Genomic DNA, 27,309 nt, shown 5'->3' on the forward strand with positions numbered 1-27,309 from the left:
TATGTCTATCAACCAGTGAAATCCATCAGTTGCTCTCTGTGGAATAGAAAATGCACAAAATTCAACTCTAGAAAAACCAACTGATTTATCAAATGTAGTAACTTTTTAATACTCCTTTTTGATTTTTAAGGGAAATTTACAGGGACATTTAATGAATCAAAGTTTAAACATATTTTTCTGGGAAAAAAAAAATGGGAAGTATGGGAAAAAAATTATTGCTTTTTTATTAATTAATGAAGGCAGCATATTAAAAGAGACATCAAAACTCAATAGACACTTAAAATATTCTCACCTCTGACAAAGCAAAAGTAGCATGTTCCTTTTATTTCAATATCTTTTCAAAGCATTCTGTTTTCCTGAAAATCTGTTTTGCTGGAAGTTCACTGTGGCAGAAAACAGCATTACGCATTTGAGCATATGCACTGGCTCACTGCATTAAAGATGGACACCTGGGGTCTTGCATTAGACTTGTAGAGAATATGGAAATATTGCACTTTAAAACAAATAGGTAGAAAGTAGGTGAGTGTGGATTTTCAGATTCTCTAATTAACAAACTTTTGGCAATATGAGTATGTGACTCTTTACATTCTTTAGAATTACTCTTTAAAATTTTGAGATTCTTTTTCTTTCAATGCACAGCTCTGGAGGGACAAGAAAATGGAATTTTTGCTGTAGAGGTCTTCCTGAAGATCTCTGGGGTCTGTATTGCTGGTAACTAGCATCTTTAAGGAATGTGTCATAGTTATCCATTTTTATCTGGTAGTTTTGATAAATTATCTTATCAGTACCTTTCACTTTATCCTAGCTTTAAGCACAGGTGAGTTACTCTTTACCATACTTGTCATATTAATCATCAGTTACGATGTTTCTGCATATTGACTAGTGCTTGAAAATAGTAATTATGGTTGCTCTTGTTTGAAGTGCCACACTTCAAACAAGTTTTCCGTGTGGATATTTTTTAGCTAATTTACCCTACTATGTAATTTAAAGCCTGCACTGTGGCAAAATCAGTGCGTCTTAGGTTGCACATGCTTGTTAAATAAAGGCCTGATTATTTTGCCTTACACATTAATAATAAATGCTAATGCAGTGTCAGTATGAGCAGAAGAGACTTCATGAAGTCTTGTCTTTCAAATAATCTATGTTGTGCTCTTCAGTCTGCCCTGATTAAGATCTTTCTGTCATGCCAAACTCAAGTGTCCTGGGTCAGGTTTCAGATATGTTGGGTTAATTTACTGAAAAACTCACATTGGAAAAGTTGTGAGGCAATGCAGACTCACGATGTCATGTTTCAAGAGTCACAGTTCATATGCCTGCTCTAACATTTCTTGCACTGCTAAAGGCAGCTGCTGCTTTGTTGTTTGTTGTAATATCCAGGTGGGGTATGTGTACTGCTTTCTTTGCCTGGGGTTGAATTAGTTAGCACCTAAGAACTTTCTAAGTTCGTTTAGGGACCTCTCCTCTGCCTCCTGTATCATCCAAAGGTATTTCATAAAACATGTCTTGAACAAATTCTCCTCTCTTAGCAAATGAAGAGTCTGATTCCATTTCAGTAAATGTCTGTGAGTGCTAAACTTAGTATGAAGAGTTTAATTGGTAATTTCATAATGAGTGATAACTTAGTGGTATGTAATTTCATGGATTTCCTTCCTTGTGCAGCTTGGAAAAATAAGAGAATAAAACCCCCCAAAAGTGTTTAAATTCTCTAGTGCTCATTACTTCTGAAATTTGTTTGTTTTCTCAGTGAGAAATTACTTTGTCTTAATTTCTGCTGTAAAAGTTACGTGCAGTTGTAGTGGATGTATTTGCTACATTTTAGTTTTTTCTCATGTTTGCTGAATTGAAAAATCTGCAAAAATTAATGTGGAGAAGTTGTACCTAATCATGGACAAGCTGTATCATTTGTCTCCAGCAAACAAAAAACTCAACATTTCAACAGTATTGAAATTTAAATGCCTTTGTCAGTGCACTGAAATACATACTGTCATGTTTTCACTAATGGGAACCGCAATAAGCACATTATTACTCTTTTAGAGTCTCTGTCTTTGGCTTTTTGTTGATCCTCTGAAATCCACAGGGCATGGAAAGACTATTAGAATTGTGAACAATCTTGACCATACGCGGAAATTACTTAGACACTGAGAACAGATTTTATTAAATTATACTGAACTTTGCACAAACATAGAACATACATACCTCTCCCCATCTCCAATATTTTCTAATTATTGACTCTTAATTGTACTAGGCAGAATTTTATTACTTGCTTTTGGTTACTATATTGTATATTAATTTAAGTGAGAGAACTTGATTAGATATTTACTGCCACTTTAGTGGTATTGATAGTCACTGAATATAGAGCTTCAATACATTATATTTTCATATATCCTATTATGTATTCTACCATCTTTTGGGGGACTCAAGGCAGAAGGTCAATTGTGAAAAACCCAGCTGAAGACAAAGAAGCTACTCAAACTGTTAATTTGTAAATAAAGACTAGACACAAGATTGTTGCACATATTCAGTCATATTTCTTTTAATTTCTGTTGACACTTGAGAGGACCACATTGCTTATTTAAAATATGGTCATGTACCATTGAAAAATACCACATATTTTGAGTGTCAAAGTTCCTAGAAGATTTACTTAGGTCTTCACTTTTTCTTCAACTTGGAGGATTTTGTGTGTCTGATAACTTACTAAGTCAAATGATTAAGTCAAAAGAAGACTATTATTATTATTATTATTATTATTATTATTATTATTATTATTATTATTATTATTATTATCATCATTATTTTTTTTCATGTTGCTGTTCATAGTTGATAGTAATGTCTAGACAGAAACTTCAGTAAAAGGAAAGATCTTAAGTTTAAAAGGTCTTGGCTCTGTGCTTATAGAGTGAAACAGGTTCAGGTTGAAATGACCTCAAGTAGTGAAATCAGTGAGTGACAGATAAAAATCAGCTAAGAAAGAACTCTGAAAATGCTTCAAGGATTCATGACTTTGAATGAGCTCTTTCAGAAGTGTATTAAACAAAATGAAAGAAGCGAATGAGTGTCTGGAACTCATTTGCAAACCAATTTTAGTGTGCAAAGTGTACTGTAGTAAATATATATACCTACATATGTAGACATGAAAGTGCACAATTTTTTTTTTTTTTTTTGCAATAATACAAAATTAATCAAACTGATGCAGACTAGACTCAAAATTGCCTAGAGTAGTTCATGATAGTTCATATAGAGTCCTGATTTCTGGCACTGGAAATTATATGCTAGCCATGGTAGTGGAAGTGGGTTTCCAAGAAACTTCACCAGGCTTTGTATAATTTATCACCAGGATCCCAGAATGTATTTTCTAGAGCAAAACCCACAATTTCAATGATTTTGTTCAAAACAGATATTTGCCTGATTGCTGATAACTAAACTCATCTCCACTTAATAGTCATTAATTTTCAGCTCTAAATCACACAATTCTTTATATCCAGTATCTCCAGGACAAAGGGATGTAGAGGAAATTTCCAAGAGTTTACACTTTTCTTGAACATTACCATAAAGAAATATAGAATTGCTGTTTTAAAGAATGAATTATGAGAAATAGAATTTTTTAAAAATTTCACATTAGGAGAAAGCAGCTTTACTTTTGCTTTTTAATTGGTTATGTTCTTCGCCTTTTTCTGACTTAGCAATGACTATCTCTAAGAACTTAGTGTGATCTGCTAACTTCTACTATGTTTCTCTGGATAAACTTCCTTGAAGCTCAAAAACTGGCTGTTAATAATAAATTAAAAATGTGAGTAAAGTGATGATGTAAAATGAGAGAAATAAAAGACTCCACAGTATTTCAGCATGAAGCAGTGAAAGCAATAAAACATAGACTTCAAATCTTAAATAATATAAAGATTCTATATGCTTTTCCATTTCCTTTTTCAGCTTTCCTTTGTACCTCTATAAATAATTCTGTAAAAAGTTTAAACCCAACTTTTTAAATGTGTGATTACCAAATGTGACCTCCTCAGTGCTGAAGCTGCTATTTTTAGATGAAGTTAAAAATGAAAGGTGAATTACTGTTACAGAGATTTGTGTCAACCCCATCGGCATGAAATGGGCAAATGCCCGTTTTATCATCTACAGACTTGACTGATCTACAGGACTTCAAAGAAATCAGTTTTTGATCTCTTTGTCTTTTCTGTGGTATACAGATGCTTTGTCTTTTCTGTGGTATGCAGATGCTCAGTATTGCCTGCTGTCTGATATCCAGCTACAGTGAGCTCTCTCAGACGTTAGTCCTAAGTGTCCTCTCAGGCACTGCTCTGAGGGTGCTGTGCCAGGTACATGCTATATGAAGGTTTATACTGTGTGTGGCCCCCCCACCAGAATCACAGGGGTTTATTAGTCTGTGTTGGTTTTGAATGGCTTGATTTTTTGAGGAGATAGGAAGAAGCCAGCCATGGAAGTGATTTTTCTGTGGCAAGCTGCTACAAGCTTCCTCCATGCCTGGCAAAATTAATTTTGGGCTGACTCTGAAAATAGGCATGCTCCTAAGCCAGTTAGAGAAGCTAGTAATTCCTCTGTGATGACACATGTAAGAAAGGAAAAAACACGGGCAACTTTCCTTCTTTCAAGGGGTGGGGAGGCAGCCACCAAGGGGCCATCCTGGCACAGCTGCCGGGAGCCATCGCGATGCCAGGAGCAGCCCTGAGGCCAGGAGCGGCCATGCCATCTCTGTATGGTTTGCAGCAAACTCTGCCTGTTAGCTGCTTATAGCCGGCCGTGCTGCGAAGAGAGGGGCAGAAGTGGCGGCAGTAGCTTTGGCTTTTGGTGACCAGCATGAAGAGAGGCTCTGAATGTAGCCAGTGCTGCGGTGGCCGGCACTGCGGGGTGCCGGGGGGAGCCACATGGCCAACAGCAAGAAGCATGGTGAGCAGTTGCCTCAGTTCCAAGCCCAGACAGGATCAACCTTCCAACACTGCAGAACTCTATAAAAACTTTTCAATTGATAGAACTTGAGAACAAATGAACTTAGGGGCAGTTTTCTCCTGGGTAAGAAAAAGGAAGAGGTGAAAACACACAGAGAAAACAACATGGCCATACTAAGGTTGTTGAAAAGGAGGGAGGGGAGGGGGAGGACGAGGTGCTCTGGGCATTGGAACTGAGATTCTTCTGCAAGTGTGGTGAGGACTATAATACAATAAACTGTTTCCCTGTAGTTCACTAAGTGCATGGGGGGATGGATGTAGAGGGTCCACTCATATCCCATGAGAAAGGATGGTCATGCTGGAGCACGTAGATGCCGAAAAGCTGTAATTTAGTGGGAAACTCTAACAGAGAGAGAAGACCCTTGCTTCCACAGATAGAGAAAGAGGACCCTTGCTTTCAAACTAGAAACAGCTCATGCCTAAAAGATTACACCCGATGAACTAATTACCCACACAAACTGTTGTGGGAAAACTGCTTTGCCTGTGGGAGGGACTCGGGTTACAGCAGGTCAGGCAGGACTGCTACTCGTGAAAATCAGAACCATGTTGGAGAAATTCACAGAGAGCTGTCTCCTGTGGGAAGGACCCCATGATGTAACAAAAGAGACTCGTCTCCCAAAGTGAACTGAAAGAAGATTTTTAAAAGTGACAAGCTGACTAAAACCCCCATGTTTTGTCTCCCCCTGCTGTTAATGGGAAGGAAAAAAGTGCTGAGGGGGGCAGGGGGAAAGGTGTTCTAAATATTTATTTTAGTTCTTATTATTCTTTTAATAAGAATATTTTTCTTTTAATTCTGTTAACAAATTTTTTTCCTTCATACCTTCTGAGTTTTGAGCCTGTTTTTTTCTCCTGATGCTTACCTCACCTTGTTAGCCTTTTAATTCTTTCCCCCTCCCCTCCTCTGCTCAACTACAGCAGAAGAGAATAAGGGAATGATTTTGTGTGGGTACCTGGCTTCTAGACAGTGTCAAACCATGATATGGTTGTAATGTTGCACAGACCTGTGGAAAAAAGTCTGTTAGTGATTCACAGTTGCACATAAAGTTTGGCTATCATGAGTGCCTCCATATCACTGTATTAACTGTTCTGTACTGTGATACTTCATGCATCCAAATATCCATGTCTTTTTTTCTCTAGTCTTGAGTCACTAGGTTGTGTTTAACAAATTGACAGTGTATGGGGTGAAAACTTCTCTGCACTGAATCAGTTCCTGAATAAACGTTGAAAATGTGTTTAGGGATCAAACACAGTGTACTGGATCAATTGGGGGCTATCTAGGAGCTGAAACAAGTAAGCTGTGCTTTGAAATATTACACATCTGCTTTAAAAATTTATCAAGTTGCTTAGACAAATGAGTGGCATGTTAAAATTCGTGTTCGTTGTTCCAGTCAGACTCTAGTTTATTAAAGGGTTTAGCTGAATTTTGGACAAGTGATAAAAAATATTTTCTGTGATAGACAAATTTTCCAAAGTTCACCAATTACTTGGCAGGGCTATGTTTGCAAATTGTTGTTATATTTCTTTCTGGAAATAGCAGCTATTGCTTTTTGTATGACATGTCTTCAGACTGAGAGGTGTAACTCCTTCCTTCACCTGACTTCTGTAATGTATTATGCCATTAAGACACAATGAGGCATCTTTTAGTGGTCCATTAACAAAGGAGTTGGTTGCACTGTGTGGAGAGAAAGAGTATCTTCCAAAAGTCTAACAAGTCAAAAAGAAGTCCAGAAAATGGGTTTCAAAAGTCAGGCTATAGGCTACATGTTATTCCTGTTCTGTGATTTTTGAAATATTGTGCTTTCACACTTTCCTACATATTGTTGCTGCTAGCACTTGGTAGGAAATTTTTAAAAATTGACTTTAAAATTAGATCTGTACTTAGGAGTTTGTGTCCCCATGAATGAGTCCTGCATTAATGAAAATGTTTGTGATACAAATGCAGAAGCTCTCCAGATTGGACAACTGGGCCAGTGGACCAGGCCCAGGACTTATTAATTTAATGAAGTTCCGTTTGCAGTGGTAAATGGATTATGCTTTTTGGGAAAGAAAAGTATGCAGCTAGATGGCAAAGATGCAAAAAGGTGTATTTTAAAATCGCACAAAATAGTTTGCATGCTAAATGGGTCCACTTAGACCAAATAGATGAGTCAGTAAACACACTGAACTGGTAATCAGCTTATAAAAATTTTCTTTCTGTAATGCTGTTTTATTGGACTGGGCATCACAGTGGAAGAGAGACCAGCTTGCCCTTCAATACCAGTCATTGCTAAATACTCAATGCTAAACAAATTAATTCCATGTCTGTCAAGGATACAAAGTATTTCCCAGAGCAGGAAATTGTAGAATGGAAAACATTGAAGAGAAAATATGAGGAAAAGTCTACTTCCTTCAAACCTAATCACTGCATCTGAAAAGGTAGTTAAAGGACAAGACATAGTGGATAAATTAAAAATATAAACACTAGACATACATGTTTCTATATGAAGCAAAATTTGAGTTGTGTACAAGAAATAGCACTACAGAATATAATCAGATGTTATCCATAGGGGTATCCCTGTTGAAAATACCCAAGACACACATTCATTTTTGTTCAGCTTCTTTTAGAACTGCATTGTTTGACTTTTCTATTTACTTTTAGAATGAGAAATACGTTTGAATTATTTGATATATTCAAAATAAATAGTATTCAAAGCCTCTTTATATAAGGAATTAGAACTGATACTGCAGAAAGTTAGTAATTGCAGACCTTTGTAATATTTTGTCATTATTCTGATACAAAATCTATGTTCATACATAAATTTCCACACCCTTCATTATTTGTGACAAGATTCCCTATGAGCTTCTCACTGAAGTTTGATATGTACATACCAGATATTTTTGATTTTCTTATGGGTTTCATATAGTACTGCATTTCTAGGTGTTACCATAGAGTGATCCAAGTTTGAAGCAGGAGGAGGAAGCCCATCTGTGTCTGAATTTGTCAGAATCATATTCCTAGGAGGCATTGGAACATTAGTCTGTTCTTTAAGCCATTTCCCTTATTATATGATGTCTTGGGCTCCAATATCATCCCTGGCAATAAGACACTGTATTAAATAAATATATATTTAAGCTATTGTATTCTTTAATGGAGTTTCTGAAGCATGTTTGAAAAATATCTATAGTCTGAGTCCTTAGGACAAAAATAATTTAAATCTGGATGTGTTTGATACAGTAATAAAACCCAGTGTTGATTCTCAGAAAACTGTGGAGATAAAATCAAAACCAGTTAAAGACATCTGCTAGCTTGGCTAGTATTGGGGTGTATATTTTCTAATTAACAAAAAATGCATTATGTGTGCAATTTGGCTTAACTGGTAATAATTTATATAAAAAGGTACTTTCTTTCCCCATTTCCTCCCTTTCTACCTTTTTCCTCTTTCCCATCACTTTATCCACTTTCTTCTTTTACCCTGCTTTTATCCTCCTTCTACCTTTTTTCCTTCATTTCCTCCACCTTTTCACTCAGCTTTACTCCTGCCTTTCCCCTCTTCCACCCTTCTTATCTCTCTCTCTCTCTCTCTCTCTGTTTTTTTTTCCTATAAACATGAAAAATTCTCCATCACTTCCCATGTCTGAGCAAGATAAATGAACTAATTTAAAATATTTTCCATGCCTCATCTGTCCACTCCAGAAGCTGTCAATGAGCTTGGATTGGGAGCTTTCATGCCAATTGTCTGCAGTGAGCAGTTGTAATATTTTGAAATAAAAATGTTGTTTCCACGGCAGACTTGGAACGCTTTGCAGCTATGCTGACATCCACATACTTTTGGGTTTATGCAAGAAGGATGATACTTTCTTAACCAAAGAATGTATATGATATTTTCTTAACCAAAAAAAGTATATGATACTTTCTTAACCAAAAGGTCATTTGCTTACATGTCCACAATAAAGATGACATACTGTACTTTTATTTTTTTTAATCTCTTGAGGAAAGTAAGAGGAAAAAAATTAAAGATGGAGGGGCAAAAACTACTTTAAATACAATGCTTCTGCATTTTTTGCCAATAATTATTTTAACCAGTAAATATATTAACAACTAATATGTTTCAGTCTAGAGAGAACAATGATTTGTTGAATTTTTATCATAGATAAATACTCTTAAGGCAAAACTCACCCTCTTCTGTGTCTGATTCCCTGAATATTTACTTAGTGAAGTTAGGACAGAACTTAGAAATGAGGGAAACATTTCGAAATAGCTTTCTCTTTCTGAGATACTACAACTGATTCATTTTAGATTGTAGAATCTTTATAAACTTCTTATGCGTAATACATTTTAATATGTCTTAAAAAATACTATACATTTTCTGTGCTGCCATATCACTTTTGTCTGTTCAAATTTTCTGGTTAGGTACAATGTTAACATCAACTCTGCTGAAAAACAAGTTTTGACTTTTGGGTAATAATCTTTTCTTTGTCAGCTGTGAGGTCCCTCAAGCTTTTTACGACCGAAAAGTAAATTTTCTGTGATACAGTGCATGTTAAACTTATGTGTGCCTTGACCCCATCCTCAGGCAAAAAAAAAACCAAAAACCCAAACAACAAGAATGAAAAAAAGAAGCCCACACTAAACAAAAAATACCCCGTACAGCTGTAACTCTGAAATATCCCTCTATTCCAAGTTTTGACTTACTTGGTTGTTTATATGCTATTTTTATTACCTGGAAATGGCATGGCTCAATTTACTGTAGGGATGACAGATATTTCATGGCCAGTAACATAAGTACACTAAATGTTTTTATTTATCCTAATTTGCTAGTAGTGTATTCTGTCCACAGCAGCTTCCCTTCAACAGAGAACAACTTGACAAGCAGCTGTGGCCTCATTCAGTGTGCTTCACAAGCACAATATTTTCCTTCCCAGAGGCAAAGTGCATTCACCTACATAATTGGCTATGACCCCTTCTCACCCAGAGGACGTATACTGAAGTCCATTCCTGTCTTCTAATCTTTTAAGATGCGAAGCAGCACATTACTGTCATGCTAGTAGGTAGAAGGAATTTTGATATGTATGCTTTTGTTGTCATCAGAAGTTTTTTTTTGAGCCTGACAGAGATTCTTGTTTCTGAGTATTGAAACTTGAGTATCTTAAATTCTATACAATTGTCTCTTTAGTAATACTTTTTATTTTGGTGTCTGTATGGAAATACATTTTTAGTTTGTGGATATTACCATACTACCTTGCCATTCTCAAAAGGATAGTTTATTGGATGGTGGTACCTTTATTTTGATGAAAACTGTCTTTGCATTTCTTAATTTCATAAATTCTTTTTGAGATATTGCTAAGAATGTAATCTATTCAATGCTGCATCTGGATGGCCTAATTTTAATTGCTATCTTACTAGAATGGCAAATTTCTGTGTGTTTGGATGTGTTTATATGACGTACCATAATGCAATTATTAAAAAATAAGCTATGTAGAAGCAGTGCTGATTTCTCTACTATGTATAAATAATATTACTCAGAGCAACACTTTGCATTAAATGGCAGTTCATGAAAAATTGGAACCTGAAATGGCCATACAGGGCTTAAAGTTCTGTATTCATTGTCTGTTAAAGACTCTTCTGAGTTGGCAAATTCTAGATGTCGTCTCTAAATACTTTGTGCAGCTATGGTCTATTTTATGGGGAAACTGTCTCTTTGGAAATTGAATAATACAAAGTCTGTTGCTGGAATTTAGCTTGATTGGCTTTGCAGGAAAACCAGTGGGGATCATGATGGAGAAGTTAAGCATGAATCAACAGTGTTCCCTTGTAGCAGGGGACAGACTGCATCCAGGCCATCATTTGTAATAGTGTAGCTATGAGGCCCAGGGTATTGATCCATCCTTCCCTTTTATTTGACTATTGTTAAGACAGCACCTGGTCTGCCTTTTATTGACATATGAGAGCAAGTCCAGTGTAAGGTCACTGAGATGGTCAGATCTGGAGCACAGAATGTATACAGAGGGCCTGAAGAAACTGGGTATGTTCAGCCTGGAAAAGAGACACCTTTTTGCAAAGATTTCACTGCTGCTTATACAGAGGTAATCAGAGGATACAGGCAAGAGGGAGCGGATGCTTGTTGGAGGTGTGTGGTGGTAGCTTGAGAGGCAAAGAACACAAATCAAACATGGTAAATTCCAGTGCTGTGAAAAGAGTTTTTACTATGAAGGGTGATAGCTGAACACTTGAACAGGTGCCCAGCAAGGTTGAAGGATCTTTGTCCTTGTAGATGTTCAGAAGTCAGCTGGATGGGCCTTATGCAACCTGATTTAGGTCTGCCTTGTCAGTGTTGTTCTACATGAGCTCTGGAGGTCCTCACTAACCTCCATTATTCTTTGGAATTGTTTTTCACATGTTTTGCACAGTTTTTTTGTCTCTCTGCTACACAGTGGGGTTTAGAAGTGTCTGACTGAATCACTATAGTGCAGAAAAAAACCTTTACTTGACCATTGCCATAAACTTCAGTAATGCCTATAGGAATCAGCTGGAAAAAGTGCAGTTAAAGTATAATAGTGGGGATGCCTGGAGGCTGCAGCAGTGAGGCAGTGAAATGATGCCTCATCACCTTTTCAGCCTAAATGGCATTTCACAGCTTGTCAGATATTTTAGCCTTAGTGTAAATGGCAAATCTATTCTAACTGATCTATGCAAATTGGAAGGAAAGTTTTAATAAAAAGGCTTTCTTCCTGAAGAATGAAGAAAAGGAGATTCTTTCCAACCTTCTGTATTAATCTTCTTGAAATTTTGCCCTTCCAATTCTAGCATCAATCATTTCTTGTTCATTTCAGGATGCCTGAAAGATGCACTGAGTACAGGCACAGTGCTTCTTAAAAAAAAAAAATCTTTTAAATCCTGTGTGTTTGTTATAGTACAATCTGGAGGATATAAGGTGAAAATCATGAGGGAAAAAACCCACAAGATCTGCAACATTTCAAACCTACAGGGGAAGAAACATGATCTGGAAAAAAGATTTGGTTTGTCTCTAATAAAAATGTGTGTAAAAAATACATGACTATGTAAAAACAACAAGATAAAATCTTGAGAGTCTCATTGTAAACTTTGGGCTCACAGTCACCTATTACTATTTTTGAGAGCAGGTGGATATGAAGTGGATAAAAGAAGAGTTAGGATGATTAAATTCTCAGTGTCACCTGATGTATATGAATCTGGAAGAAAGAGGCGCTTATTCTTGTGTTCAGTGAATATGTGCTAGCAGAATATTCCCTCTTCTTTTTAAAGAAGGTGTTGCTGATTAATGTTTTCCATTTAATAATTGTAAATACAACTGAGGAGATACTAGAGACATGTTTATATGGTATTTTCATCGGTAGATCTCTATGGAAAGGATTAGAGACATCTCAAGTACTTTCAGAGTATCTTTGACAGTGTAGAGTGCTAATGGTACTGCTCCATCCTGAAAAAAACTAGGGACTTAATGACAGTGCTTATTCCAATGGTGTTGGAATGTCATTATGAATTTGAATACTTCAAGAATACTTATAATAAATATGCAGCAGTTTATTTCTCAAGAGATGGCATAGCTATAGATATGGTGATTGTGAGACCACAGCTGAAGCTCTAACAGGGCCTTTTATTTCTTACCTTTTGCCTCACAGCACCTGTTTTACCAGCTACTGAGACTGCATAGTGTATCACAGAAGCAGAATCCTTTCATGTGCTTCCAAAATAAGTACTTCTTCGCTAAGGGTTTTGTTTTCTTTGATTCTTTTTCCTTCTCTTTTAACCTACTGTTTAACTACTTTCAATCACACAAGCCATGCTTCAGGAGAAACCAGATTTTTCTTACCTCTGCACTATATTTTTGTCTTCCCTCTCCTATTAATTAAAAGCTAATATTACCATAACAGTTTGATTGAAATAATTGATGGATACTGTATTTATATGTGATTTTGGGAAGTCCTGGTAGTTTTTTATCAGCTGTTAAAATTCTATTTTAAATCAACATACATATGTGTCACGATTTCAATCTTTTCATGTTTAATTCAAAATTAAACGACTTAAAAGTTCATTCATTGGGAGTAGACACAAAACAACATTGTCACAGAGTTACTAGAGAATAGGGTTACTGTCTCTAATTGCTGCTGTTGCATAAGTGTTATGTTTAGTTCTCTGGTGAAATTTACAACTAAAGGAATTTTGCCTAAATCTAGATAATGTCTGCCATCTTTAATTTGCCATAGTCCCATACTATAGGCAGACTTACTGAATAGTAAGAAATCACAAATCGTTTTCTGCAAGCTCTGTGGCTTTTCCCCGAGGTACTGGTCGTTACGTTTGAAATACCAGAGAGATGCAAGGAAGAGGAAGTCTCTTGGTACTTCCTCTAACATTCCTAGGTAATTTTATATAGTGGCCTGAACAGCCTAACCAATGAAGTAGAATATGTCATCTAACAAACTCTTTCTTCACATGTATCTGATGCTGTCAGTTTCATAGCTCCAATACTCATCTTGGTTTAAATTAATTAGGAATAAAGGGAAACATAAAGTGTAAAACCAGTAATGAGTTTGTTTCCATAGAAACAGACAATGCTCTCTGCCAAAATTAAGTCCTGACTTTGTATTCTGAAAGATAGTTGTGCAGACAACATGTGCTCACTGATCTGCAGATAATGTGTCAAATGTCTTCATCGTATTCATCTTCTGACTGTGCCACGCATCGTTAACAAATCTCTGTGCCAGTACCTTGCTGCCAGCCCTTGCTGTAATCTTTGTCACTTTTATTCCATGTTCTGGCTTTGAAATGGAGAAGGAAAAGATTAGTTTCACTGTGAATTTAATATTGTAACAGGTTATCACAGCTGATAAGCTTGTGAACCTCCTTCTGCCAATATTCTCTGTAAAATCTTTGCTCTGTTAAAAATTTATGTGTATCTATGGGTAGTATTGCTTACAGTAGAGCTGACTTTTCATATCTAGGGTGTGTTTATATATAATAGCAATTTTTGCTTGTCTGGTAATATAAATTCTGAAGCAAAGTGGGTTCATCATAAAATGAAGATATGATAAAGCAGACATTATGGAAAAAAACAGGTGATTTTTCATTAATTTTCTTAATTTTTCAGTAGTGTCTCTGTCTTAATATTTCAAATGATATATAGAAGGGAAAAAACCAGCAAATATATAAAAGAGGGTGTGAATATACAAGACAGTTACTGACTAGTAGTTACTAACCATCTGCAGCAGCAGGAGCAACAGAAATCTTATGGAATGATTTTTAGTAATATTTGAAAATCTAATAATTCTTTGAGGCTCTCTTGAACTAGCTTCTTTTTGTAGCATTTAATGCTTTACTACAGTGAACTCCTTCACTTAAGTAATTTTGATTGCCAAGACATAGAAATAATTTTGGGGAGAAATTAATACTCAAAATTGTTTCCTAAAATCCGTCCCTGGCTTTTTGCTTTGACCTCAGCTTGTGCTTATTTTCATAAATCCTTCCATCAGAAAACACAGCTACTGTGATTAATTCATGATCCTTTTAGGGACTGGAATTTTATTTGCAAATACCACTCCTTTTGAGGGAAGCAATTTCTAAATCTTTAAATAAGGATGCATAAAAATTATTTTAAAAGTTACCAGAGGGCTGTCTTTTGCAAAATGCTGACATCCAGTTTCCTCAAACTTGTTCTTTAAAATCCATTCTGTTTATAGATTTACAGACTATTAACATTAAAGAGCTATTCCGTGATGATAAAATTCATTTGCAGCAGAATATTTTTCTTTTGGGGAGCAAAAAGAGGTCATTTCACAATCTAGAAAATTGCAGTACATTGTTCTGTCCTATATTCTTAAATCTCCAGTTATATAAACAATTTTATTTATTCTCCAATTCATTTTGCATCTGGATCTCTGATTAAGATTGATCCTCAGTTACTTTCCCCTCAGTCTCTGCTTTGCACTAATATCTAGCAATCATTAAATCAAAATGACATTCTTCCTAGCTGTCTAGAATTGCTTTAGCTGGTAGGAACAGCTGTAGTTTCAAAGTACTGAAAAACTGTCATTTGGGACTTGGATTAGCATTATTGTATTTTAGAAAACGTGTTCATGGTATGTCAAGTTTGTTAGTTTCAAAAGCAGTAACTTGCATACCTAAATACAAGGTTAGCCCTGACAGAGAAGTGTTTAGACCTTTTGTTTTGCAGGAATAGTTTGGGATTGTAAAATGAAGGAATCATCCATTCTGTATGATTCCTTCATTTTACAAACTTATGAAAGTCAGAATTCAGGGAAGAGTTCTGGGGAGAGTGAAACCTCAGTCTTCAAGTCTTCACAGGCAGTAGTTCCCTTTCTTCTCTTGTGATTTGGATGCTTTTTTCCTTTGGTCACTTTCAGTGGGATTGTTTTAATTCTTTATTTTTTGTACATTTGCATCATCTTCCCTTTTTTTTTTAATGCATCACCACACTATAATAAATAATGTCAACATACGAAAAAAGTTTTTAAAATCAACATATGAAAAAAGTTTTTAAAAAAATTTAAATTCACATGTTGTAAAACCCCAAGTGAGAGTATGATAAATCTGTTATTTTTCACAAGCCAGGGAGGGAAGGAATTGCCTGTATAGGCCAGACACAGTGCAGTTCAGTTTACTGCTTATAGCCAATATACAATTTGGTATGTAGTTCAGCTAATATTCCAAAAGTGTATGCCAAACAGATTGTTTTATAGCTTGCTCTGCTTTGGGTTTATGTGTTCTGATTTTATTTATCAATTAAAATTGATTGAGTATTCGATGTACAGTTTCAAATATGAAGGGGCTTTTTCTCTTACATCTGAATGGGGGACCATGTTGTCTTAATACAGTTATGCAAGCTGTAGTTTGCTTGAACACTGGACTTTTATGTGTACTTTTCAAAATTCATGCCTCAGTTTGATAGTCATTGTAAAGCTGAGATACATCTGCATCATCCTCAGTGCCATGCTTGTACAAAGGACATAGCACCTTACATAAAACAAGAAACATATTTCTTTATTTGCAAATCTTGATTATTTTCCTGCATTCTTGAGAATAGTTTCCATAATTTTTCTGGTATTCCTTAAGCACAGGGAAAAATAGGAGGCCTTTTTTCTTTTCATGCATGTACAGTAACATTTTTCCACCTGTTCATATCCATTATTTAATCCTTTTTGATACCTAAAGAGTGTATGAGTGTAGCACAAAAGATTAATGTGGGTTTGGAGTTAACTGATGTAACAATTACCCTCCTTGTATTTGCCAGTGAGATAGATTTATTGCTTGGGAATTTTTTCACTTTCATCATGCAAACTTTGGTCTGCATTCACAGAAATGCTTAAGACCAAGCAGTGTTCCTTTTATATAAGAGTAAATTTGAAGCAACTTTACTCTTCATCAAAGTTACACTAATTTTACACCAACGTGACTGAAATAAGAATATAGTCAATGGTAATTGGACAGTTTGTTTTCTAATATTTTTAAATAATTATTTTGTATTTTAATAACTGTTTCCAGTACTTTCAAATTTAAACTCTGAAAAGCATTGTGAGAAATGTTTTCTCAAACTATGCCAGATTGCCAGACGTGTTGTCACTAAGTTCCCTTACAGGGAGGGATGAAATTTTACCCTAATTTCTGAGGATTGGCTATGGCTATGCCATTTAATTTGTCACATTTTCAGTTTTCTTGACTACATCTCCAGCCTCCCTTTCAGCATTTCTTGCTGTCTTATGTAATACTGATTTTATTTTTTGCAGCTTTTCTACTGCTGGAAGGTAATAAACCTTAAAATATTAAATTCAAAGACCAATTGAGTGTATATAGAGTTGTAAGTTCATCTTTTTTTTGAAGTTTTACACACTACGTGCTATAGTTTTAGATTTTTGCATTTCCCAAGGTGTACTTTAGTAAGATCCAGGAGAAACTTACAACCATATTTTAATGTTAACATATTTGCTCCCATGTGCATGTGTAGCCAATAATTTAAGGGGGACCGGCATGTCCTGCTGTATTGTTACAATTTCTTCGGTTAATGCTGTTTGTGCTGTACTTTACTTTATTCCTATTCCTCATTCTCTACATTTTCTTTGAACTGCATTTTCAGGGTATTTATTTCAGAACATGTGGAATTTTTTTGTGTGCACTCTTGGTTTTGGGGTTTTTTGTTTTGTTGTGTGGTTGTTTCGGGTTGTGGTTGGTTGTTTTTTCTTTGTTTTGGGTTTTTTTTAATACTCATAAGTGCTTTGGTCTTTCTTCTTCCATTAATCTGATTTTTGACTTTGTGTATATCTGTATTAAAAAGCATTCAAGAGGAGCTCTGTTATTTATATGAACGAGGTATCTAGATATTACACATACTAGATGTCAATTGTATTTTCTATCTGGAATTTCCACTTAGTAGGTTCTGAATATGTATATATAAAAGAAATCCCTAAGCTCCCTTGGAAAACAGTTACTTCTCTTACCTGAAAATGATCTCATGCACATGAATACAAACACGCAACAAGATGTCAGCCCATGAGTGAAATTTCTGCAACATTTCTTTTGATGGCAAATTGTCTTTACCTCTTACTAGTCTTTAAACCCAATGGTGCTACAGCAGAGCTGAATTCAGGCCCCTTTAGTGAATGATAGTGAAAATTTTTCCCTAAGTTTAGATGCTAGGGACTACTCTTAATTTCTGCTTGTGCAAAGCCATGCAGGCAGTTCGCTTTCAAAGGGTGAAAGCTCACTTTCTGCCTGCAAAGGGTGAACATGAGGGCAGAACTTGAAGAATATTTCACATTCAGGGTGATTCAGGAACTAGAACCAGTGAGCTTGACAGGGCTAGCCCTTACCAAAAGTATTATTTCTGTCACAAACTGCATGCCAGAAGCCATTGAAACTATTTAAGCACTGAATTATACAATAAAATTTCTTCTGGTTTTATGCAAAATATGAAAATCAAGAAACAATGGAGAGTAAAGTTCTTTGGTCACCTCTGAATAAGAATTAGATGTTAGTTAACAGTAAACACTTTGAATTATTAATCATGCAGCAAAAACACGCGAAAATTATTTTTGGTTATGTTCTCAACATAGGCAGATGAGTTTGTTTAGCAATTTGGTAGGCAGCAAATTTAGAAGAAATGGAAGTAAGCAATATTCCAAGAATATGTTTTAATGAATTCATTGTTTTGTGTTATTGCATAAAATCTGTTTATAATAGCTGAAATAATTTCATGATCATCAATAACATTTGTATTTTTGTTAGCTGTAATGAGAGATATCAGAGGATAATTCTCATATGTGATATAAAACAGTTGTCTACAGAAATTGCTGAAGTAATTATTCTATCTAGTATGCTTGTTAATGCCTTACAGTACAGTTCGTCTTGTACTATTTTTTTTAGTATATTAGAACCTGTTCTCCAGACTTAGTTAACATAGCTTATGTCCCTTTGTCTTCTTTTCCTATTGGCTCATTATTTGTGCCACTTACAAAATAGTGACATTATTTTGATGTGGTCTTCTTTTTGGCAAAAGGGAAAAGAAACTCAACAGTGTGTCTTGATACCAGTAAGGCTGTTGACATGATGTTGGAATATATGACATGAGGAAATACAGCCTACTGTATTGACATTATGTTAAATACTCAACCAATGAAAACCAGGCTAAAAAATAGAAATGGTCTTAGGAACAGCCTTCAGCTGTAGAATTATGCATAAGCTTGAGATAAAGAAAATGTCTGTAATTTAGAGGTGATTTATCCGCTGTAACAGGCTATCTGAGGATGTTGTAGAAACTGTTTCCTGAACATGTTAGATTAGCCATTTTACAAAGACATATATATTTAGTCTAGCTTCATAGTGGAGAACTAAGTCAAATAATTTATGGAAGTCCTCTTTAGCCTGACGTTCTAGTCCAACCTGTTTATTTTTGAGTCTTGCTGTTGTTTTTAGTACAAAAATCTTGTAGAGGGTTTTTGATTTACCAAATTTAGGAGGAGTAGGTTAATTTTCAGAGTATGGAATTTAAAATTAAACTTTCAAATATCTATCTATCTATCTATCTATCTATCTATCTGTTTTATTGCTATACAAGTGGAACACATTTAGATAAAAAGGCAAAATGCCTATTAATTATATTACTAAGTTGCCTTGTAATTAATAACTGCTGTTCATTTCACTGTGCATATTGCAAGATAAAAAATGTAATCACTGGATCACAAATAATTTTTTGGTCTTTGAGTTACTTGCAGGTATCATTTAAGTTGGAGTAATACAGAAAATATTCTGTTTATTTCGCTCCTACAGAAATGTATCTTCTGTAGGCAGAGAGTTAAGAAAATCTCTGGTGCCTGCATTCAGTGCTCATATGGACGCTGCCCAGCATCATTCCATGTTACATGTGCCCATGCCGCAGGAGTGCTGATGGAGCCTGATGACTGGCCATATGTTGTCTACATTACATGTTTCAGGCACAAGATCAACCAAAATGTGGTAAGAAGTTTGTTTTCTTATTTGTTAAAAAATGGAATTGCAGAATTAAAGTATGTTTCCAGAGAAAATGGAGGAGAGGATCTGCACTATGTATTATCATAATTCTGTCTATCATATTTTCATGCATAGCAGTCTTTTACAGGTTGAAGAATCTTCGTTATGCTGTTACCTAGGAGAAGTGATACCTGATATGCCTAATACGGTTTTTAATTTAAAGTCCTTGTTGAGTATATTATTTTGACAGCCAGAACAAATCTCTGAGTTCTCTGTTTTGTTAATCTGAAGTATATTACTAATACCCAGATCACAATATCTTGCAAATACTCACAGATCCTGTGAGATAATGGATGTGGTGTATATGCAAAATCTTTGTTCTGCAGCCAAAGAGTCTCTTGAAAATATTAAATTATAATTATTGGGTCATCTGGCAAAGTAACACTGGCATGCCATGAAAATTCATGTTACAACTGCCTTTTTATTTCTATTCTGTGCTGAGGAAGAGTCTTTAATTTTAGATGAGACACAATCAAGAATTAGTTTAATGTCTTTTACTTGAATAAATGGTTAGTATCTCAGTTAGGAAAGAACTTTTGCTATTCATCTTGGGCTTTTAAAGCTGTATTTTGCTTCCTAGTAAACCAGAAGGATTTAACATAGTCTTATTAAGGAAAAAGCTTGGAAAGTTAGTCAAGTTGCAATTTTTTTCTCCTTTATGCATTAGAAATGAAAGTCATAAACCCAGGTAATATCTGTGTCACAGCTGTTCATCTTTAAAGAGTTTTTCAGTGGATCCTTGGTCTTAATGACAAGACTTAACAAGACTACTGAAGAGTAGGATTTCTTCCAAGTGTACTAAATTATAATGCCTCCCAACTAGAGTAATCAGTCCAGAGTATTCAAGATGCAGCTGGTATTTTTAAAAGGGAGACATATTGTTTATCCCTGTTTAAAATTTCCATAGTATTGTTATTTTTTATCATATTTTTGTTTTCCAAAATGAATGAACATGTTAAACCAGCACACTTCATGTGGTTTTAATTTCTTGCAAACATTTTCCAAGAAAATTAGTTTGGTTTGAAAAACAAGGAAACTTAAATTTCTATCTGTACAGGCAACTTAAGATACTGTCTTTGGGGTTTTTAGAAAAAAAAATTGGTTGAAAATTACTAGATAGATTCATGGCCAGTAAAAATAGGGCCAACGTTTCCCAAATGTTTTCTAGTAGCTTTTTGAGACAAGTCTTTATAATCTAGGTAGTGAGATTTGCATCAGTCCCATAAATTCCATTATTTCTTAGTGATTTTCTTGACATGTATTACGTAGTGTAAAAGAAAACAAACCCCATCAATTATGTGGCTATTGTTTTAGAGGTTGTGTGAAGGACATAGAAAGTGTATTGGAATGAGACTATTGTATCCTTCCTGAAACTCAGGAAAACTAACTTTTTTTAAAAGATTCACTATTATTACCCTTTTTTTCCCCCCTGTCTCAGCTAACAGTTGGGTTTGCAGAAGAGAAATAAAAGTTATGCGTTTGTGTTTTCGGTAGAGCCAAAATTCGGAAAGAGCAGATATTTTGTTAAAGAATGTTTTTCTATAAAATTATTACTTTACTCCTCAGACAAAGGAGATTGCCATATGTTTTTAAATGCTTGGGTTTATACTCTGTCTTTTGGATAATTAATCTAATCACATCTTTAAGCCTTTAGAACTTTTCTCACCGTTGGTTCTCTTGTCATGCTTTTCTTAGCTTTTAGCTGTTCCTTCATGCAGAAATAACATTGCTCTTCACCATTAGGCATAGCAATGTATCTTACTTCTAATCAACTTTTCTTTTTTTGCCTGTTGTTTCAGTTTCCTTGCTTAGAAGCAGAACAGGAAATCATGCAGAGTGAAATATTATACTCACTTAACAAATTTTTGTGAGTGAAATAGATTCTCTTGTCAGTATGAAAAGAAATGTCTTCTGGTATTTAGCAGAAAACATTGTTCATAAAGCAAGGACACTATTATTTTTCCTAATTTCAAGAAAAAAATTTAAAATTGTCTGATTTTCCTTAATATAGACTCTAAATATTGGATCTAAATGCTCAGTGACTGCCTTTGTACTGACTTCATGTTTGCTGCTTTCTTCAAGTTTAAAAAAAAAAAACCCAAAACCCAAAAACTCAACAATCAAAGAATGACATCTGGTCACTAGGAAAAATTGTGACATATACGTATAATGGTATTTTAATACGTAAATCAATGAGAATGTTCAACAAAAAAGGCCTACCTAAACAGATAAATGTGTATTATTACTATTATTAGCATATCTCTTCACCCCAGACAAGGGCTTATTGTAGTGAGGAAGGAGAATATGCATCCAACTTATTTACCCCTGTGAACTCATGCAAAAGTTTTCAACATACATTCATAATCCTTTTTCACTGGGGATCAGGTTCTGTATTGTCTTCAGTATTTTAGAGTGCCTTTTTGTTGTCAGTCATTGAAAACACTGGTGGGGTCTTCTGAAGAAAAATCATCAAAAAGAAAATCAAAAGGGAAAGCAATAATCCTTGAATTTATCTGATGCTGCCAAATGAAGTAAATACAGAAATACTAAGAACTTGAGTTTTTAAATGTTTATATGACTTTTCAAAAATACGTTTCCATGTTCATGGACTCAAAACTAGGTCTACCTCTTACATTTGCTGAAAGTATAGCTTTAGAAATAACACAAAAATTTGCTAGCAGAACAGTTTTTATATATGGAGTGTTTTGGGTGTTTGCTGTCATTGCCTATGTTATTTTTTTATGTAAATTGGATTGTCAATATGCAAGGAAGGCTCAGTGATTTGCTACTTACAGGCTGTGGTTTGGAATTTTTTTTTCCTTTTTTTCTCCTTGACTGTGCTTGTCTCTGAGCATGAAACATATCCCTCATCTCAGGATCTCTGTGGTCAAGATGACCCCAAGGTGTTAGAAAGTCTCTTTTTCCCAGCCTGGTGCTCAAAGAAGGAGTCGGAATTCCTTGTCTCTGGTTTTCAAGGTTGCTTGTTTGCTCTTATATCTAATACATTTTTTTCCTGACCCGCTGCAGTCTGTCTGGCAGGTCAGTTCGTGGCACACTGCCCGCCCTTGAGGTGGTGTCAACATTTTATATTAAGAACTACACGTAATTTATTTACAATAACTTTCCAATACCTATCACCTATGTTAGACAGTCTGTCTCTACTCTGAACCAATCTAAAAGTGCCACAAGAAGATGGAGGCTGAGAAGAAGAAGGAAGAAGGACAGGGCATGCCCAAATCCCTCCATCTTGCCTCCTGAACCCGCATTCTAAAAACCCCAAAATTCTACTTTTTCACCCTATGGCAAATTAACTGTCAATCTACTTAAATTCTCATGACTTGTAACTCTTAATAAAAGTTGGCACTGCTCCATGGGTCAAAGTCAAAGGCACAAGTGTCTTTGGCTTCGTGCCAGGGTCTCTGAGCCCCCTGCTAGGGGCTTGAGCCATCCAGGGCAGCCAGAGGGATGTCCTGGGTTCCCACACCCTCACACATTTTTGTCGTCAAAACCATAAGAACATGTGGAAGTGCAGTTGAGAATAGGTGCTGCAGATGGATTTGTTTTGATTAAAAGAACTCATTCATACACACGAAAATGGGAAAAAGGAGTTGTATGCAACTGTTCTAACAGAAAAAAAAAAAACAAAAACCCAACCCCAAAAGATCCATATGAGCCCTGCAGATCCGAGAAAACCAGCCGGAGACAAAACTATACTTACAGCTATTTCCTTTGGAAATTGTTGACAAAAGGGACTATCTAGTCAGTCCCAGTAACATTTGAAAGAATAATGATCTTTAGAAGAGGCAAAGACAGGAGATGCAAATACCTGCTGTTGCTGTTTTTGGAGCTACTTAAAATTACCTTCTACTATTATCAGCCAGTTCTTAACCTCTGTAGCAAACAGGGAATGAAGGGATGCTGTCCAAAGCTGTAGATGCTTTTTCTGTTGAACACCTTAATGATGGATTGTCATTGTTTGTCACTGTCTGTTAACTGCTTCCAGCCCAGAAAGACTAAGCCAAGTCTTCAGAAGGAGATGTTGCTCAAAAATCATGAACTGGATTATTTCTGAAATGTCATTAATAATTTCTGTGCTGAAATTGGAATTCCAAAGAGTAAAGGATGACATGAGATTTAAGTTCCAGTGTGGAAAAAAGTCTCAGATTTTTTTAGCATCCTCCATTAAAAACCGTAGCCTGAGAAAGTTCCTAGGTATTTAGATGTACATCAGATACCTACTTCATGATTTCATTATGAATTCATATTCACATAATTTATGTATTTAAGGTTTTTGTTCCCTGCCATATAGAAAATGAAGGAGAAAATAATTTTCCTTTTAAATTTTGAAGTATGCACACAGAAGGGGAGATTATCTTTCTTTGTATCTGGTTGTTTTCTGTATTTCTGCCACTACCGTAGTTCATTCTTCGCTTTGGTACTATTAAAGAAAATCATGCTTTTAAACTACAACTTTCTCAATAATCTGATAACTACCACAGCTGTTTCTTTAATCTGATAGACTCCCTTATATAACAGCTGTCCTTTCTGATCAAAAAATTGCATTCTTAATGTCAATAAATTCTTAAGATTTTCTGTCAGGAAATGTCTTCTGGGATCAGTGCAATCAATTACAGACTGTACTTGTGAATATGTTTTTCTGAGAAATAAATTAAGAATCCTAAGAAGATAACATACTAAAAAATAATCTCCTTGAGCTAGAAAGCTTTTTTGGGTTTTATTACTTTTTCTAATGAGAAATGGCATTCCTTCTCTGAAAATTTTATCATTAAATGAATTTTCATTTTCTCTTAAAATGTTGTACTTTGCCCTCCATCTTCTCTTAAGAGTTCCATCTTCTTTTGGAGAAGATTTAAACCTTTTAATAGAGCAATAGCTCCTTAGGTTTCTGTGATAGAATACTTTTCTATTACCTCATAAAAATAAATAAATTAATTCATATTCTCTAGTTTACATCAGATCCACCTCTGCCCCCACCGAAAGCTGAATAGGATAAAATAAAAAATTGAAAGATAAATAAACATGTATGATTACATATGTTTCAAGATTAGAAAAAGCATGCTTATGGACATTTTATTGCTTCTATGATAAAATCAGTCCATTGCTATTTGTGTAGTTAATTTCTATACTTAGTCTATCTATAGACAGTTAAATTGATGAAGAAATAATTTTATTATACAGATAATGGTTAAATAATTTGTGAATGTGCTGAGAATGTTATTTCTAGGTGCACTTGGAAATACTTTAGGAACATCATTGAGTTTTACTATCTGAGGTGACCTCAACTAAATCCTACAAATGTCTGTGACAGGCAGAGCTCTGACACACAGATGTATAGTGTACTGCCTACAAAAATGGCACAGAATATTTGTACTTGGTATGCCCTTATTTTTCAGGAGCAGAGAGATTTAAAAATTATAATCCCATAAATAGGTCCAAGAAGGAAGCCCAATAGTGACAAGAAGTCAGCACTAAAACAGAAGTCTTCAGGTTTAGGATGGGTTTTTCTTCTTATGCCAAAGCATTCACTTTACTGCTAATACTCGAAATCTAACTAAAATAACTGATGCTGTTCTTTATTCTCTTCAATTCTACTGATACAAATCCTACAGCTGTAGGATTTTCCAGATTTTCATAAGACAGTTTTAAGACTATTATATTGACTGAAGAATTTCCTGCCATTGAGGGTTTCAAAAGCAGTGCTAAGAAATTTGAGGATTACTTTAGTGTGGACTGTGTATAAAAGTATTCTTTTACAGCTTATATAAACATTTCTAATAAAAAATATTTCAGCCTTAGGTATTCCAGTGCACATGCATCTTACATAACTAGAAATGTTCAACTCTTCAGGTGTAGCCAAACTCACAATAGCTACCCTTTGCATAAAAACAATGGACCTTTGTGAGATATTAAATAGTTAAGCTCATAAGAAAGAAGTGCCTTCTGTATTACTTGGATGGGAAGGTACTGGTTTTATTTCCTGGTGAAGAAGGTTTTTAAAGTGGAAGGTTCACAGGGATACAGGAGTTGGGAGATGAGATGTTGACTCTATGGTGTGAGCTTCTTAGTGATTGCCTTCCTACAAAGTTCCATTGTTTTTATATTTATAGAATCCATCAATTAGTTATTGATGTAGAATTTTTGCATAGTTTAAGAACTCTGCTAGTCTTCTGATTTATGTAATTACCACTGGAGAATTATAAGTGAAAAGTGAAAAAAAAAATTGTTACTGCTATACTATGCAAATAACTGATGAAGAGTGATCAGTGCTGTTTGAAGCTTTAAAGCAAAAGCTCTGTACAATGTGGTTAAGAAGTTCCTCACATACACTGCTGTAGACAGCTCTGGCAAGAGCTGGATATACATTTAGTTTTTGCATCTCACAGGCCAAAATTTCATTTTATTATGTGGAATCGTACAGAAATCCAGTACTTCAAAATCTCATAATTAAAAAAAAAGCCACAACCATACTCTTGGTTCATCACACCTTGTGTCTTCAGGAAAATTCTACAAATTCTAGAAATTATCTACAAATTATCCCACAAACAAAAATAAACATTTTTTCTATTTATATATTACTGATGCAATGCAGAATAGTTTTAAAGCATCAGTTGCAGAAGTATGCTTTGATGTAGTATTATTCAGATGTCATTTTTTTCTCATGAAGTGGAGAAATTTTGTAAATAAAAGAAATTATGTTAACATTATTGAATTAAATTAATTTAATTTGAAGTTTTTATCTCGAGTGCTCAGCTGTTATCAACCCTGTTTTTACACTGATAAATTTTTTATGAGTAAGCTGGTATTTTAAATTTATTTTTTCTTTTAAATTCTTCTTTTTTTTCAAGAGAGCTAAAGTATATGGGAGAGCCATTGCAGTTGGGCAGACAGTCATCACGAAACATAGAAATACACGGTACTATAGTTGCAGAGTCATAGGAGTGACATCTCAGCTTTTCTATGAAGTCATGTTTGATGATGGCTCCTTCAGTCTGGATACTTTTCCTGAAGACATTGTAGTAAGTACTTTCTCAGATTCCTATTCATTCTGGTTGTTTTCTTGATATTTTGTTTTGGGATGGGGTTTTGTGGCATTTGATTAGTTTTTTTTTTTTTTGGTTTTTGGTTTTTTTTTTTTTTAATTAGAGCAGGAACCTCTTGAACTAATTCTTATGACTTTGAGAACACAACATCTTAATATTTAGTTCATGTTTGTTGCTTTAACTGCTGAGAATGATTATTTTCTAATGGGCTTCCAAACTTTGGTTGTTCTAATTAGTCTTTGCCATTTGACCAAATGAATCAAGAGTAAACTTAGAAATTCTTTAAATTAAATGAGAAATACATATTTAATTAAGAATATGAAAGGGGGAATTCCATATATCCTTCTCTGTCACTTAGATATAACTTGTGAAAATTCCTTGCAGAATAGAAGGATTTCTTCTGTAATGTGAAGAACAGCTCTTAAGAATCTGCTCTAACAACTTATTTACTTTTCTTGATCTTTAGTTTGTGAGATTACATTAGTAATGACAAACATAATTAGGGAAAGTAGTTTATCTATATGTAGTATAGTGTATTACATTTTCAAAAGGCAGCTGAGATTTTGATTTCCCTTATGCACTTACATAAACTACCATGGCTCTCATAATTGTTAAAAACCACATTGTGCATTTGGCACATATGAGCAAATTTGCAGTTGGAGAAAGATTCTGTTTCCCTCCATGTTTGCAATGATATGCTGGATGTTAAGCTTTGTGGTGTTCATCAAGTGCCCTTTGA

At 34.9% G+C, this 27,309-nt stretch overlaps 1 protein-coding gene across 6 annotated transcripts in view; it reads left to right on the forward strand.

Annotated features, from left to right (window-relative positions):
- KDM4C (lysine demethylase 4C) overlaps positions 1 to 27,309 on the forward strand; it is a 240,174-nt gene that overhangs the window by 188,483 nt on the left and 24,382 nt on the right. For all 6 annotated transcript variants that reach the window (XR_010352060.1, XM_064402753.1, XM_064402754.1 and 3 more), the window contains 2 exons: positions 19,270 to 19,455; positions 26,376 to 26,546. Coding sequence is in view for 5 of the 6 variants with exons in the window: in XM_064402753.1 (XP_064258823.1) it covers positions 19,270 to 19,455; positions 26,376 to 26,546 (357 nt within the window). In the remaining variant the exon portion in view is untranslated. The remainder of the gene's footprint in view (positions 1 to 19,269; positions 19,456 to 26,375; positions 26,547 to 27,309) is intronic.

The sequence above is a fragment of the Passer domesticus genome, chromosome Z (genome assembly GCF_036417665.1).
Source record: "Passer domesticus isolate bPasDom1 chromosome Z, bPasDom1.hap1, whole genome shotgun sequence".
NCBI lineage: Eukaryota > Metazoa > Chordata > Aves > Passeriformes > Passeridae > Passer > Passer domesticus.